The sequence below is a fragment of the Neovison vison genome, chromosome 1 (assembly GCF_020171115.1).
Source record: "Neovison vison isolate M4711 chromosome 1, ASM_NN_V1, whole genome shotgun sequence".
NCBI lineage: Eukaryota > Metazoa > Chordata > Mammalia > Carnivora > Mustelidae > Neogale > Neogale vison.
This window is the reverse complement of record NC_058091.1, coordinates 185,519,741-185,534,348: the sequence shown is the minus strand read 5'-3', so window position 1 is coordinate 185,534,348 and position 14,608 is coordinate 185,519,741. Positions and strand designations below refer to the sequence as shown.

Here is a 14,608-nt window from a genome sequence, read left to right as displayed (position 1 = left end):
CAAAGAGAGTTCTTACTTTCCATCTCAATGACAGTAACAACTACTCACTGCTCAACCCAAAAAACCCAGCCATAACTGATTTCTCATTCTCCCTCATCTCACACTCAATTGCTCCGATTATTTATAACTCAAAAATATTCTCAAACTTGTTTACTTTTTTTTAATCCTCACTAGTCCAAGGGCTAGTCCAACTTTCTTTTCTCTTTTATACTTTAATACCTTTCTAATTCATTCTGGAGACAAATCAATTAGAGTGAATCTTTTACAAATTTGTGTCGGATCAATTATGCAATTCACTGTCCACTTAAATGTCCCTGCTCTATGAATAAATTCCAGCTGCTACATATCCTGCATAGTTTGGTACCTGCCACATCATCTCCTATCACTCTTCTTTTCACTCCTTCACTTCAGCCCCACTACCTCTAAACATATCAAGCCCTTTTCTTTTTAATACCTCTGCTCTTACCTTTCCTTTTGCCCAGGAAGCTCTTCTCAACCATGAATTCTTATCTTTTAGATTCCAGCTCAAAGGTCAGTTCCTGAGAGAAGTACTCCCTGGCCACTCTAATTAATATAGGTGCCTATTACAGCAAAGGACACAGTCAAGAAAGAGGCAACCCATGGAATGGGATAATATATTTGCAAATGACACTACAGACAAAGGGCTGATATCCAAGATCTATAAAGAACTCCTCAAACTCAACACACACAAAACAGATAATCATGTCAAAAAATGGGCAGAAGACAGGAACAGACACTTCTCCAATGAAGACATACAGATGGCTAACAGATACATGAAAAAATGTTCTTCATCGTTAGCCACCAGGGAAATTCATATCAAAACCACATTGATTACCACCTTACACCAGTGAGAATGGCCAAAATTAAGAGGAGAGTAAACAACATGTGTTGGAGAGGATGTGGATAAAGGGGAACCCTCTTACACTGTTGGTGGGAATGCAAGTTGGTGCAGCCACTTTAGAAAACAGTGTGGAGATTCCTTAAGAAATTAAAAATAGAGCTACCCTAGGACCCTGCAATTGCACTACTGGGTATTTACCCCAAAGATACAGATGTAATGGAAAAAAAAAAAAAGGGCCATCTGTACCCCATAGCAGCAATGGCCACAGTTGCCAAACTTTGGAAAGAACCGAGATGCCCTTCAACAGATGAATGGATAAAGAAGATATAGTCCATATGTACAATGGAGTATCATGCCTCCATCAGAAAGGATGAATACCCAACTTCTGTATCAATATGGACAGGACTGGAAGAGATTATGCTGAGTGAAATAAGTTAAGCAGAGAGAGTCAAGTATCATATGGTTTCACTTACTTGTGGAGCATAAGGAATAAAATGGAGGACAGTGGGAGATGGAAAGAAGTTGGGTTGGGGGAAATTGGAGGGGGAGACAAACCATGAGAGACTGTGGACTCTGAGAAACAAACTGAGGGTTTTGAAGCGGAGGGGGGTGGGGGTTAGGAGGGCCTGGTGGTGGGTATCAAGGAGGGCATGTATTACATGGAGCACTGGGTGTGGTACATAAATAATGAATGCTGGAACGCTGAAAAGAAACGAAATAAAATGGAAAAAAAAACACAGGTGCCTATTAGTTGCTTTCTATCATATGAGTGTTTTCTTTCCTTCACAGTCATTATCACAGTTTGTAATTCATCAAGTTTGTATTTTGCTTAATACCTGCCTCTCCCACCACCGTGTAAGCTTCAAGCTGGAATCTTAGTTTGTCTTGCTCATTTAATTCCAGAATCCAGCACAATGCTTGGTACATACTAATTCCTAAATAAATATTTGTTGAATGAATAATTACTATCACAATTTAATAATACTTAGTAAACTAGTATTGATTCAAGAAGATCAAACATAAAATCAGATGAGGAAAAAACCCACCATTTTCAATCACTGTCAAAACAATTACATTCATAAATTTCTTTCTTTACAGATTTTCTAATGTATTTATACCTTACAGAATTCATCTCAAGCTGGAAATTTATACCTTTTGAGAAGTACAAATTTTAATGTTAGTCCAAGGTGAAAGTTATGAAAATATATCTACCAAAATAGATTCCATGAGAGACTAAAAATTAGAACTGAGCAATTATCAGAAAAAACACTTAAATAGATACTACCTCACAATAAAACACAAGCCTAAGTTTCATAAGAAAATACTAAATCCTATGTCAAATATTAGCAAACAGAATCCAGCAGCTCATTAAAACAACAAACTATCACTATGTGATCATTTTTGTTTATTTCAGAAGCCAGGATAGCTATCAGGAAATCTGGTAACAAAATAATTCCTTGGGCACCTGGGTGGCTCAGTCAGATAAACTACTGTCTTTGGCTCAGGTCATGATCCCAAGATCCTGGGATCAAGCCCCACACTGGGCTCCCTACTCACTTCTTCCTCTGACACTGCCCCTGCCTGTACTCTCTGGCTCTCTGTATATCTCTGTCAAATAAATAAATAAATAAAATCTTAAAAAAATAATGTATAAAATTTTAAAAGATAATTTCTCATTATCATTAGGTCAAAGATGAAAAATCACTATGATAATTCCCACTGATGCTTAAAAAAAAAACTTTGATAAAATTTGACAAATATTCCTGCTAAAAACCTATAAAGTAATAATGGGGATATTTCCTTAGTGTGATTTAGAAAAAAAAATTGTGTGTGTGTGTGTGTGTATAAATCAACCTGTACTGCTTTGTGTGTGTAAATCAGCCAGAATCATTCTTACTTGGGAAATATCAGAGCAAGGGTTATAAACCATGCCCATGGATTATTTTCAGCCTGCCAACTGTTTTTATAAATAAAATTTTGTTGGAAGACAGCCACACCCATTCATTTACAAATCATCTTACGGCTACTTTTACACTACAACACCGGAATTGAGTAGCTGCAATAGAGACTGGCACACAAAGCTGAAAATATTTACTATCCAGCCCTTCACAGTGTTAAGTCTGACAGCCCCTAGAACTAGAGCATTCCTATTAAAGTTAGGAAAAGACAAAGGCGCTTAATAACAATCACTGATTTCAGAGCTATCGTCAGTTGCAGTTAGACAGAAATATTAAAACTTCAACTTTTGTAACTTTCTCCATATCTGTGAATAAATCACTGATTTCCCTCTTGTGTCTACCCCTTCCCTCACCATCACCTCCACTGCAGAGCAACAGCAGCTCTAATTCACTCACACCTAACTCAATCAAAACATCATTTATTTTTTTAAAAGATTTTATTTATTTGACAGAGAGAGATCACAAGTTGGCAGAGAGGCAGAGACAGAGGAGGGAAGCAGGCTCCATACTGAACAGAGAGCCTGATGCGGGGCTCGATCCCAGGACCCTGAGATCATGACCCGAGCCGAAGGCAGAGGCTTAACCCACTGAGCCACCCAGGCGCCCCACCAAAACAGCTTTTAAATGTCCAAGTTTTCTTTAACGTAAAGTGGAAATATATACTGTATCTCAAGAAAAGATAATGAAATTACTAGAATTTTCAATCTAATTGATCTTTGTAAAATACCAAAAGCATAATGAAAAAAAAAAATCAGTAGGATTTACTGGTCCTATATAGAGGCTTGTACATGCAAATTAACAGCATCCCCAACATCTGAATGTGATGGGATACAATTCTCAGACGATATACATAAAAATAATAAATCTCACTGTTAAACATACCCTTCCTGTAGAGACAATTCTTGGTTTTCTTCTTCAGGACCACTGCTATCACTCTGTAATTCAGGTTCATTCTCATCTTTTCCTGGCAAAGTTTCCCAGCTTTCATCACTTGATGACTGATCTTTTTCTGTACCAGAAAACCGATGAGGCAATGAGGCAGACCATTCTCCGTCACTGCATTCTGAACTGCAAATTCAGAACAGAAATACAGTAACTGTCACTATTTGTATATTTGTCATTTGGAGGCATCACAGTATAGAGTGTACGACTATGCCACACATGCTTCATCGGGTACCAAGTCAATTTAAAAAAAATATTTTAAAAGTAAACACAGAAATAAATACATTCAGCAGAATGTAACTTTTTCCGATGAATAAAGCATATGGCAAGTCACAGAAATGTCAATTCATTATTTTCTTCACTAAAGTAAGTAATTCCATGGTGCTTAGATACAGGGTTCCTTATTTTTTAGATGTATATCTAAATAAAATTTTAATTTGGTAATCATAAATTAAATGTTTTCTGAAATAAATAATAGATTTATTACTCATCTACCCCGACTAAAACAACATTCTAATTACATACTGACAACTGGGGACATATTCTCTATGAATAAATTTCCACTATTACCATGTTTCAAAAGCTTAACTATTTTTTCCTTCCTTTTTTACAAAAGACTTTAAAGTGAAATGAGATTCAAATTCATAAAAAGCTGCACTGACTAATCTTTACTAAAGTCTTTTGGTAGAACTGTGAACACAAAATAAATTTCACTGCAAGAAAATATGTAGATAAGGAACCAAAATATACGATAGAAGGGTTAATGAAGAACCTCAGAAAATGACTTTTGGTTATATTTTTTAACTTTGGTTAATTTGGTTACATTTAACTACTCTTAAAGTACAGTTATCTTGTACTTATTAATGGTGAAAATAAATCTTAAATGCCCTTTCCAACCGTATCAACCATGCTGATCAAGAATCCCCTTGGGACACCTGGGAGGGGCGGTTCAGTGGGTTAAGCCTCTGCCTCTGGCTCAGGTCATGAGCTCAGGGTCCTGGGATCAAGGCCTGCATCAGAGTCTCTGCTCAGCAGGAAGCCTGCTCCCCACCCCCCACCTACTTCTGATCTCTTTGTCAAATAAATAAAATCTTTTTTAAAAAATCCCCTTAAAGATTTCCCTTTGGTGCCATGATTTTTAAGAAAAAAAAATTATAAATTTTAGTTTGTTTCTGAAAGAAGTGGTAATTAGTAGGAAATAACTTTTCTTTATGATGATGTATTACTAGTGGTTATATTAATAATGATATATTAACTAGACTAGTTAATGAGCTCCTCCTTCTATAGGCAGATAAACCGAAGAGATCAAAATGCTATTAAAAAAGAGTAATGTAATGTAAGCTCTGAGAAGTTAGACGTAAAAAGTAAAATCAACTTCCAATCTTCAGTAAATGATAGGCAGCAAAGCACAAGCATTCTGGAGAAGGAATGCTATATAGCTCTGGCATAGCAAGTAAAAGATATTCCTTCAGTTGAATAGGACCCTAATTGCTTTTATTCTGTAAAATTTTCTGTAATCTAAAAAATAATCTAAGTAAATCATTTCTAGATTTGTATCAGTGTAAACAACTAACATAGATAATAGTTTTAAAAGAGTTCTTGAACTAAGTTTCCTCAACTACGAAGCCTCTCAAATTTGAAGCTATATTCCAGTTCCAACTTTGGTATCTCATTAACAATTACAGTAAGCTTTCTTCATTAATTTCTGGCAACTTAACCTATTTAAAAAGGAAATCTCATATTTTAAGCATTTTATATCCTGTCCAGAAACAGTATATAAAAACCTCTGAATTTTTTTTTAACTTTGTGAAATAATTGATGGACTATCTCCAAACTGTAACATAAAAAGAATGCCTATGATCAATAGTCAATATATTTAAGAAGCCTATGTCACAGATTGGTAAATTTGTTTTTCCTAGGGTCTCTGGATGAAAAATATGTTTTTTCTTTTCTTTTCTTTTTTTTTAAGTTTGTCTTTAATTCTACCTCTTACAAAATTTAAAATATATACTCTCTGGCCCTTTAGGGAAAAAATCTGCATATCCCTGCCCTGTATCACTGTTATTCATTATATATAATCCATACCCCTAAATAGGTAACTTTTAAATATATATACTAGCCCTGACCACCTAGCCATCCAGAAAGTTTCAGATTTTCACCCTCCTTTTCAAAAGCTATAAAATAAAACTTATTTGACAGGTAAATTTCTTGATTTTCTATCTGCTAGCAGTATTTCCCTGCTCACAAGCTGAAAATCATGTATCTTTGACATCTCATAAACTCCTATGTTTAAATCCTTTTTACATTCCATTCTTTCTGTAAAATGTCTCCTTTGTCTCCATTTCCCCTAAAAACCCTGGCTTCAGTATTCTTTTCCAAACCTAGACCTGGAAGTCAATTATTAATTGGTGTCCCTAAATTTAATCTCATTCCCTCCCCTCACTTAAAAGATGCATTTTAAATATCACTATTGCTTTAATTTATATCAAATAGTACATACATAATATTACTCCAAAATCCTTCACTTTACTAAAGCAATATTTCATAAAATTAAACCATTTACCTATTGCCTTCCCTATTTTTACTGCAGTCATACATTAATGCTATGTCTTAAGGTACAGTTGTTGAGAACACAGGTTCTGGAGTCAGTCTGCTTGGATCTGAATCCACCACTTAGTAGTTGTGAAAAAGTAACTTAACCTTACTGTGCCTTTATCACTCATACATCAGGTGAATTTAGTAACAGTATGTAATAATTCACTGAACTCATATGAGAAGTAAATGAATTAATACCTGCAAAACATTTTAACAGAGCCTGGTAAATAATACGCCATCAGTAACTGTTAGCAAATCTTTTTTTTTTTTTTTTTCTTTTAAAGATTTTATTTATTTATTTGACAGACAGAGATCACAAGCAGGCAGAGAGGCAGGCAGAGAGAGAGGAGGAAGCAGGCTCCCTGCTGAGCAGAGAGGTTTATGATGTTTAAATGAATGCTGTAAATAAAATGTTTAGAATAATTTTTGGAAAATGACAGACATTTAGTAAAGGTGGTAGCTACTTTATTATATAAGCTGTCTACTTAGGCATTTCAACTGGATTTCCAACCAGCACACCACCATTTTCCTCTTTTCTCTACCTAAGAAAATCTACTCTGAACCCTTGGTTTGTCTTACTGAACATCAAAATCAGCCTCCTGGTCACCCAATACGCTTTAGTCTTAGTCTCTCTTTATACCAGGGGTCAGAAAACTATGCTCTGACCCTTGAACCAAATCTGGCCACCTGTTTTTTAGTGGCCTGAAAGCTAAGAATGTCTTTTGTCTTTTGTTTGTTTGTTTGCATTTTTAAACAGTTATGTAAGTACCTAGATAGTATCCTTGATTTTGTCTTTTGGTCCACAAAGCCTAAAATATTTACTATCTGGTTACCCTTTTAAAAGTTTGCAGACCCCTGAGGTTCAGAGAAGACACACCAAAGAGAAACCAAACATAGGTCAATAGAAAAGAAATCACAGAACAGGAAAGGGTGAACAAACTGCTTAACAGAAGTATTAAAACAAAACAAAACTGGGTACCAAGAAAAGTCAACTGGATGTGACAAAGAAGAGGTCACTGTTAACATCAGAGAATATAGAAAGAACACTGGGAGTTAGATTTCAAGGCATTTAAAAGTGCAGAGTGCAGGAACAGAAACAGTGGGTATGGAATATTTATTCTGAAAATTCAGCAGTGGAACAGAAAACAAACAGGCAAGTGGTTAAAGGAAAAGCAAGATCAAGTGAAGGTTTCCCCTTGAGGTTTAGAAAATTACAGAATGAGGTAGAGGGAAGCAACTTTGGTATAAGATTAATAAAGTCAGGTATCGGATATGACTATAGACACAGAATGAGACTAGTCACCTCTCTTCATTAAAGAAAAAAACAGGAAAGGATATTAACATGTTGCTATATGGAGAAAAGGAAAACAAGAAAAAGTTCATATTTGATCATTTTATCATCTCCAGGAAAGCAAGAAACAAAGTTATTTACTGAGAGTGACAGGAGTATATGGAAATAAAAGCAGAGAGAAAAGATTTAAAAATAACTTTTCAAGTAGAATAAGCAACAGAACAAATAGGATACAAAACAATGATGGGATAGTGAGGACCCATTTGTCCTTGAATATAAGAGCAAAGGAGTTAAAAAATTTTAAATTCTCAAAATAAAACTTAAGTACCACTTCGATTTTCATATGGTCTCTCATTGGTACTGTCTCCCATTAGCATTTAGAGCTATATTCAAAAGCAGTCAACTATAACTTCAATGTTACATTTTACACATTCAATTGTGAACCAAAAACATTTTCTCACATATAGAATAAAAGTACATGTGATTTCTACGCAAATAAGAATTTGTGTAGTACAAATTTTAGATAGAAATATGATACACAAGTAAAAGCATCCATAAGCAAACTTATTCCTTAAATTCCCCCAAAGAACTGGTTTGTTAGTCTTCTGTGGCATTTATCACATCCATAAAAACTAAACTATATTTTGGATAATTTTGTTATGTGACTAGCTGAGGATCAAAAACACTTTTTGAATTTTATTGAAAACACTTTGGATGGAAATGATGTAGGACATATCATTTTCAGACAGTATACTGAATATAATAATCTAAGCAGTCTGGGACATTTTATCATTAACAATGAACTATGCTGTAATACAATGCTACAAATGGAGTTGTTCCAATCTATAAGTCTGCTTCATTTAGTAAATAAGGCCCAGATGGTTCTGAACTGTGCCTGCATTTTACAACTTTCCAGTCTTTTCCCTAAATATCAGAATATTGTCATCTGTAACTCCCTAACATGCCTGAGGAACAAAGCTCTTTATCCCTAATTTACTCCTTCTAAACCTTTATGAACTTGGAAATAAGATAAAAAGGTGTGCTAAAATGTTACAGCATATGCTTTAGGATCTCTGCTGGCTGCTCATAGATGCTTTATTTGTAGGGATATCAGAGTAGCTCCTTCAGCAAGGAGCTTAATTTAGTCTCATGATAATTACCTTTACGTTTTATCTTCCTCAGAAGGCTGGTGAACACCAAGAGAACAGGGATCATTATTTCCATTTACAGAGTACCTGGCAGAAAGTCTGACACTTAGGAAGATTTCAACAAATCCTTTTTGAATATAACAAACTGAAATCAACTAAAGAGCTAATACTCCTTTTTTTTTTCTCAACATCATCCACAACAAAAATATTCAACATTTATCTTAGGTAAGTGTTTTGGTTTTTGTTTTTTGTTTTTTTATTTTTAACCTTTTAACCTTTTAAGCAATGTCAAGGCTTAGGGACAGAAAAACTGTGGAGGAAACCTCAACTGCTCTAAGAAATGGTCAGTGGATGGCATGCCTCTTCCTTCACTTAGAGCCAAGGTTAAAATGTGCTGGCATGGTTAAAAGGTTCTGTTCATCTCAAGATCTTGTCATCAAACAGTTATTAAAGTTCTCAGGGTATATTTCAAAAGAGCAGGATGTTAACCTTAGCTCTTTGGTCTAATTCCAAGTCTGGTAATTACATACTGCCTATTAAAATTCCCCTCGCAATTCTAATTTAATAAGGTGGTGTTCAGTTCCTGTCAAACAGCTCAGAGCAATTCTACCAGCTGCAATGCTTATTCTATATAGTGTAATGTTTCAGATATGATTAAGTGATCATTTAAAAAAGTTTTCAGGATGGAAATCGATCATGCATTCATTCAAATACTTTTTACTTTAAAGAATATATGAACTATGTATTTTTTTAACTATATTTTTAAAAAGTGGCCAAAATTTCTATAACTAAAAATGTCACGGTGATTTTAGTTAAGTTCTGGATAAGAGGGTCCTATTTGTAGCTATTATAATATAAACATGACAAGAAAAATTTTCAAGTACAGCATCTTTAAGTTTTACAAAGCAAAGAAAACTCAAAAAGAATCTCAGACTCAAGGTAAAGGGTATTTATACCTTCTTTCTCAAGACACTCATTGTGTAGTCACTGTGTTTCCCCATTTCTCCAGTCTGCTATTATCAGAACTCAGCAGGACTACAGCATCAACATCAAGTAGATGAACAAGTGACAAAATGAAACTAAGCAGGAATGCATGTTTATTCAATTTCAACCTTTATCTGACAGCATACTAAAAGACATTCTGGCAACTGTGATCCTTTGCAGGGAGTTGAGGGCAGAAGAACTGGAAACAGCATAGAAATACTCCTCAATCCATCCAGACTGTTGCAATTTGGTCTTAAACCTATCCCAAGGGTTACAGATCCAAATGGGAGTGGAATCCTAGGTAAAATCATTATCCTTGGGAATTTATTCATTGATCGTAGTCTTAAACAAACAAAAAAATCCCTAAGTATTTCTGGCATTCCATTGTGTCTTAAAGATTGCTCCAAAATTAGTTTCATCTTTTAAGGCCAACTCAACTTCAGGTTCTGTAAATCAATATATTACCAAAAAATGAAAGAAAAAGAAGTTCCTACTAACTGTGTTTTCTCCTCTGTCTATTCTATTTTTTAAAAAAATCTATCATTGTTTAGAATACTGGTGTATCATTTAAGGAACCCAATTATAATTAAACATATTAAGACAACACCCTATAACCATTCAAAGTCCACAGTCATTCTGTGACTAACCCTATAAAATACTAACCCTATTCTCTCTCTCTCACACACACACACAATCAATTTAAACGAAGAGCCAAGAAAACCACTTTTGAGGCTGATAAACGATGCAAAAGTTTCATCAATTTTATTATATGACATTAGGCCTGACTATAAAAAGCAAAAAAAAAAAAAAAAAAAAAAATGCGGGGGGGGGATTGCTTATTTTTGACTAGTGTGTCTCCAAAGATGAAGGTCTGTCCAACTTAAATTATTTTCTTCAAGAAAGCAAAAATGTAACTGGTGTAAAAATGCAACAGTTTTATACTCTGAAAAAGGTAAGTTATCTAAAATGGTAAGTTGATGTTATTATTATTTTTTAATAGTAAAGTAAACTGAACTGTGCCTGCATTTTACAGAGGTATAGTAAAGGTTCATAATCTAATCCAAAAATCTTAGGGTTGAGTATGTTTTAAAAGTCAGATTTTTTCCTGCTGAGATTCAGATGTATTATTTAATAATTCCCAGTGGGGTCTAACCCCAAAACTTAGTAATCAAACACTTTCATATTTCTGCAATAAATGTTAGGAATGCTTCAAAAAAAGGCCTCACGTTAGTTCAGAACCAGATCTGCATCAAGTAAGTTAGTACCAATTAAGGTTCTGATTTCAATTTCCATTTTAAAAAGAACTTTGTGGATTCTCCATAAAAGACTGTGGGCCTAAATTGAAAAAACAAGTAAGTTAGGGAGAAGTTCTTAATGAATTTTACTCTTAGACTTAAAAAACAGTAGGTTATATAAATATTGTCTGCTAGCCCTTGAAGTTTACAACTTAAAGACAGTAGTAGATGGGACGCCTGGGTGGCTCAGTGGGTTAAGCCTCTGCCTTCAGCTCAGGTCATGATCCCAGAGTTCTGGGATCGAACCCCGCACCAGGCTCTTTGCTTGGCAGGGAGCCTGCTTCCCTCTCTCTCTCTGCCTACTTGTGATCTCTGTCTGTCAAATAAATAAATAAAATCTTAAAAAAAAAAAAAAAAACACAGTAGTAGAAATTATATTTCAACTGTTCCTACAAGTTACTTATGCTACATTATACAAGCTTTATCCATATGTCCAAAGAAAACCAAATACATTTTATTAATTTTGTGACATGAAATGCATTAGGAAAAATTTCTTCCTTTGTAGTACTCTCTAGTTAAAAATAAAAAGTAACCATTATTTCTACAAGTCAGTAAGATCTTGAAACTGCACTGTTAACTGAGCAAGATCTATTCCAATTAGCTCCAAAGTCTGTGAAAATCTGGACTCCAAGGTAATGAAAATCAGAAGCTGGACAAAGAAATTTTCCATTTCTCTCTTCTTTTTATGGTCTTACAGTTTTGGGGGGGAAAGATTCTATATACGAGGAACACAGAATGCTTACTCTCTGAAAAGCTGTGGGACACCTGGTGGCTCAGTCAGTTAAGCATCTGACTCTTGATTTTGGTTCAGGTCATGATCTCAGGGTTGTTAAGATTAAGCCCCAAGTCTGGCTCTGCCCTGGGCATGGAACCTGCTTAAGATTCTTTCCCCCTCTCCTTCTGCCCATCCACTCCTCAACTCCTCACCCCGCTCACGCTCTCTCTCTCTCCCTCTTATAAAAAAAGAAAAAAAAGTTGTATGTTCTCTTGAGATACCCATTTGTATTGGGCAGTAAGTAGAAATGCAAATTCCAGCTCCAGAATTTACTAGATTCGTTACCTTGGGAAGTCAACTCTCCTGTGCTTCAGTTACCAGGTCTATAAATAGGGGAAATAATATATACCACATTATGGTGTGGTATATATTTTTATACATACATTTTACCTATAAATAGGTAAAAAATAAACCTAATGATAAAAAGAGCAACAAGGGGGCGCATGGGTGGCTCAGTGGTTTAAAGCTTCTGCCTTTGGCTCAGGTCATGATCCCACGGTCCTGGGATGGAGCCTCACATCGGGCTTTCTGCTCAGAAGGGAGCCTGCTTCCTCCTCTCTCTCTCTCTCTCTCTCTCTCCCTCTCCCTGCCTACCTCTCTGTCTACTTGTGATCTCTGTCAAATAAATATATAAAATCTTTAAAAAAATAAAAATTAAAAAAAGACCAACAAGAGGAAGAGAGAAACAGGTGACGTTAATAAATATTGGCAAAGTTAATACAATATTATCAAAATTTTCTGTGATCTTAAATCACTTTTTAAGTCCAGGATGAATTAACACAGAATTTTTTTTAAAATATAATGTTTACTTTATAGTTTATAAACTGAAATACTATGAATATGAAATACTAAGAACTGAAATAATTAGTATCTCTATCCTTTTGTTAAGAACTAATCATCAATTTCTGAAATTACAATTTCTATAAACTCCTGAAATGCCCCAAAGGAAGTTTCTGTACATAACTGTAAATAACTAAACGCAGTTTGCATGTGTGGTTAGCACTGAGAAAATAAGAATATTTGGCCAAAGTACCTAATTCCCTGACCATGTCAAAGAGCCCATCCATCACATGTTATGGTTGGTAGAAATAAACCACTTTGAAATAAACCACACAATCTGACAAAGTACAAAATCTTACCTATCTTCATCCTTGTCATACAGCTGGTAATAATCTCCACAGCCGTTCCAAAAGGTGTTATCCACCACTTCTTGCCTTCCTGCTGTGGCTCCACTTTCCGCTGTTACTTGGTTATGTTCTGTTTCCCTATGCGTAACTCTTGAGTAAGGTGGATCCAAGAACATGCAGTCATGTTCTCCATCGTAGTCATCACATTTTATTAATAGGTCATCTGAGCCATTTTCCTCAACTTCCAAAGCCTCCCTCCATCTCTGAACACTTCTTTGTTTAGCCTCATGCCTATTAAAACCTGTTTCTTGGTCCACCTGGCTTGAACTTATCAGTTTTCTAACTTTGGGCCTTACTACCTGTTCAGGAAAACTTCCCTGGTTCTTTCCCTTATCACTAGTATTTTGTTCACTGCAGATATGCCCGGGAGCACACACTGCATCTTCAGCTGCATTTTCTCTCTGACTCTCCTGGCTAGTATCATTTTGTTGTTTCTTTCTAACAACTTCAACTTCAGAAGAAGACCTCTGAAACTCCTGATTGTTCTCACTGACAAACTCAGTATCACCAGTAGAACTTTTGACTAAAGGTGCTGAATCTAGCTCTTCAAATTCATCTCTTATTTCACAGTTAAAAGAGGGAACCGGTGGTGAAAGACCAGTGTATGCCTCTACCTCTCCATTTGCCAACTCAAATATTGTATTGCCCAATGCTTCCTGATAGCCACCACCTTCCACAACTTCTGCAGAAAGCTGAAGACGGTCACTGGCCTCTCCATGCGTGCCATCTGGATCATAAGAGTCAGTCTGAACCAATGAAATTCCATTTTGTACACTTGAAGCATTGCAAGCTTCTGTAGTATATTCTCCCTCAGAGTGATTCTGAAGATCTGTACTGCTTCCTAAAGTCTCCCTGCCCTCCTCCCTATGATGTACCGCAGCAAAGGATGGACTGCTCTCAATGGTTTGATTCAATGTTGTATCACAAATGGGAATTTCGGTTTCACTTTTTTCAAATAAAGTGTCATTGGGTAAAGAAGAATGAACTTGATCCGATGGACAGGAACCTTCACAGAGAATAAAGAAAACATATTTGGAGACAATTTTAAATATAATTTTATTTACTAATGACTATTTAAGCAGATATTATACTAATAATTATGTGCTTGAGTATGACTGAATTTCTCTGGCAGGTACTTCTATGCTCCCACCCTTAACTGAGATGGCATACCGGTTACCCTATGAGTTCATTTATGCCATTGTATAGCCCTTCAGTATTCTCTGCCTCAGATGTCTTTTGGAGGTTTTTTGCCTAAATCCAGATACCTAAAACATTCTGTAAAAGACATTAAAAGGAGAGGTATAAGTCAAATCATAGGGTAACCAATCTGCCCTCCCAGTTGTTAGGGTGCACAATTCAAACTTAACTTCTTTTATTATGGGCAGCTAAAATAACTGCAACAGTATTTTTCAGAGATAAAAGAACAGGTTACAGATCTAACAGAAATGAAATTTGATTGTATCCGATGTCAATTCAGAAGATTATATCTCAGTTCCCGGATATATAATATTAGATTTCTACTCCCAAAATGGATTCTTATAATGCATCTATAATAATGAGTTAACTTTAGA

At 35.4% G+C, this 14,608-nt stretch overlaps 1 protein-coding gene across 2 annotated transcripts in view; it reads right to left on the bottom strand.

Annotated features, from left to right (window-relative positions):
* PJA2 (praja ring finger ubiquitin ligase 2) overlaps positions 1-14,608 on the bottom strand; it is a 72,109-nt gene that overhangs the window by 31,992 nt on the left and 25,509 nt on the right. For both annotated transcript variants that reach the window (XM_044264353.1, XM_044264357.1), the window contains exons 4-5: positions 12,990-14,043; positions 3,703-3,888 (exon numbers count right to left, since the gene is read on the bottom strand). In XM_044264353.1, the coding sequence (XP_044120288.1) occupies positions 3,703-3,888; positions 12,990-14,043 (1,240 nt within the window). The remainder of the gene's footprint in view (positions 1-3,702; positions 3,889-12,989; positions 14,044-14,608) is intronic.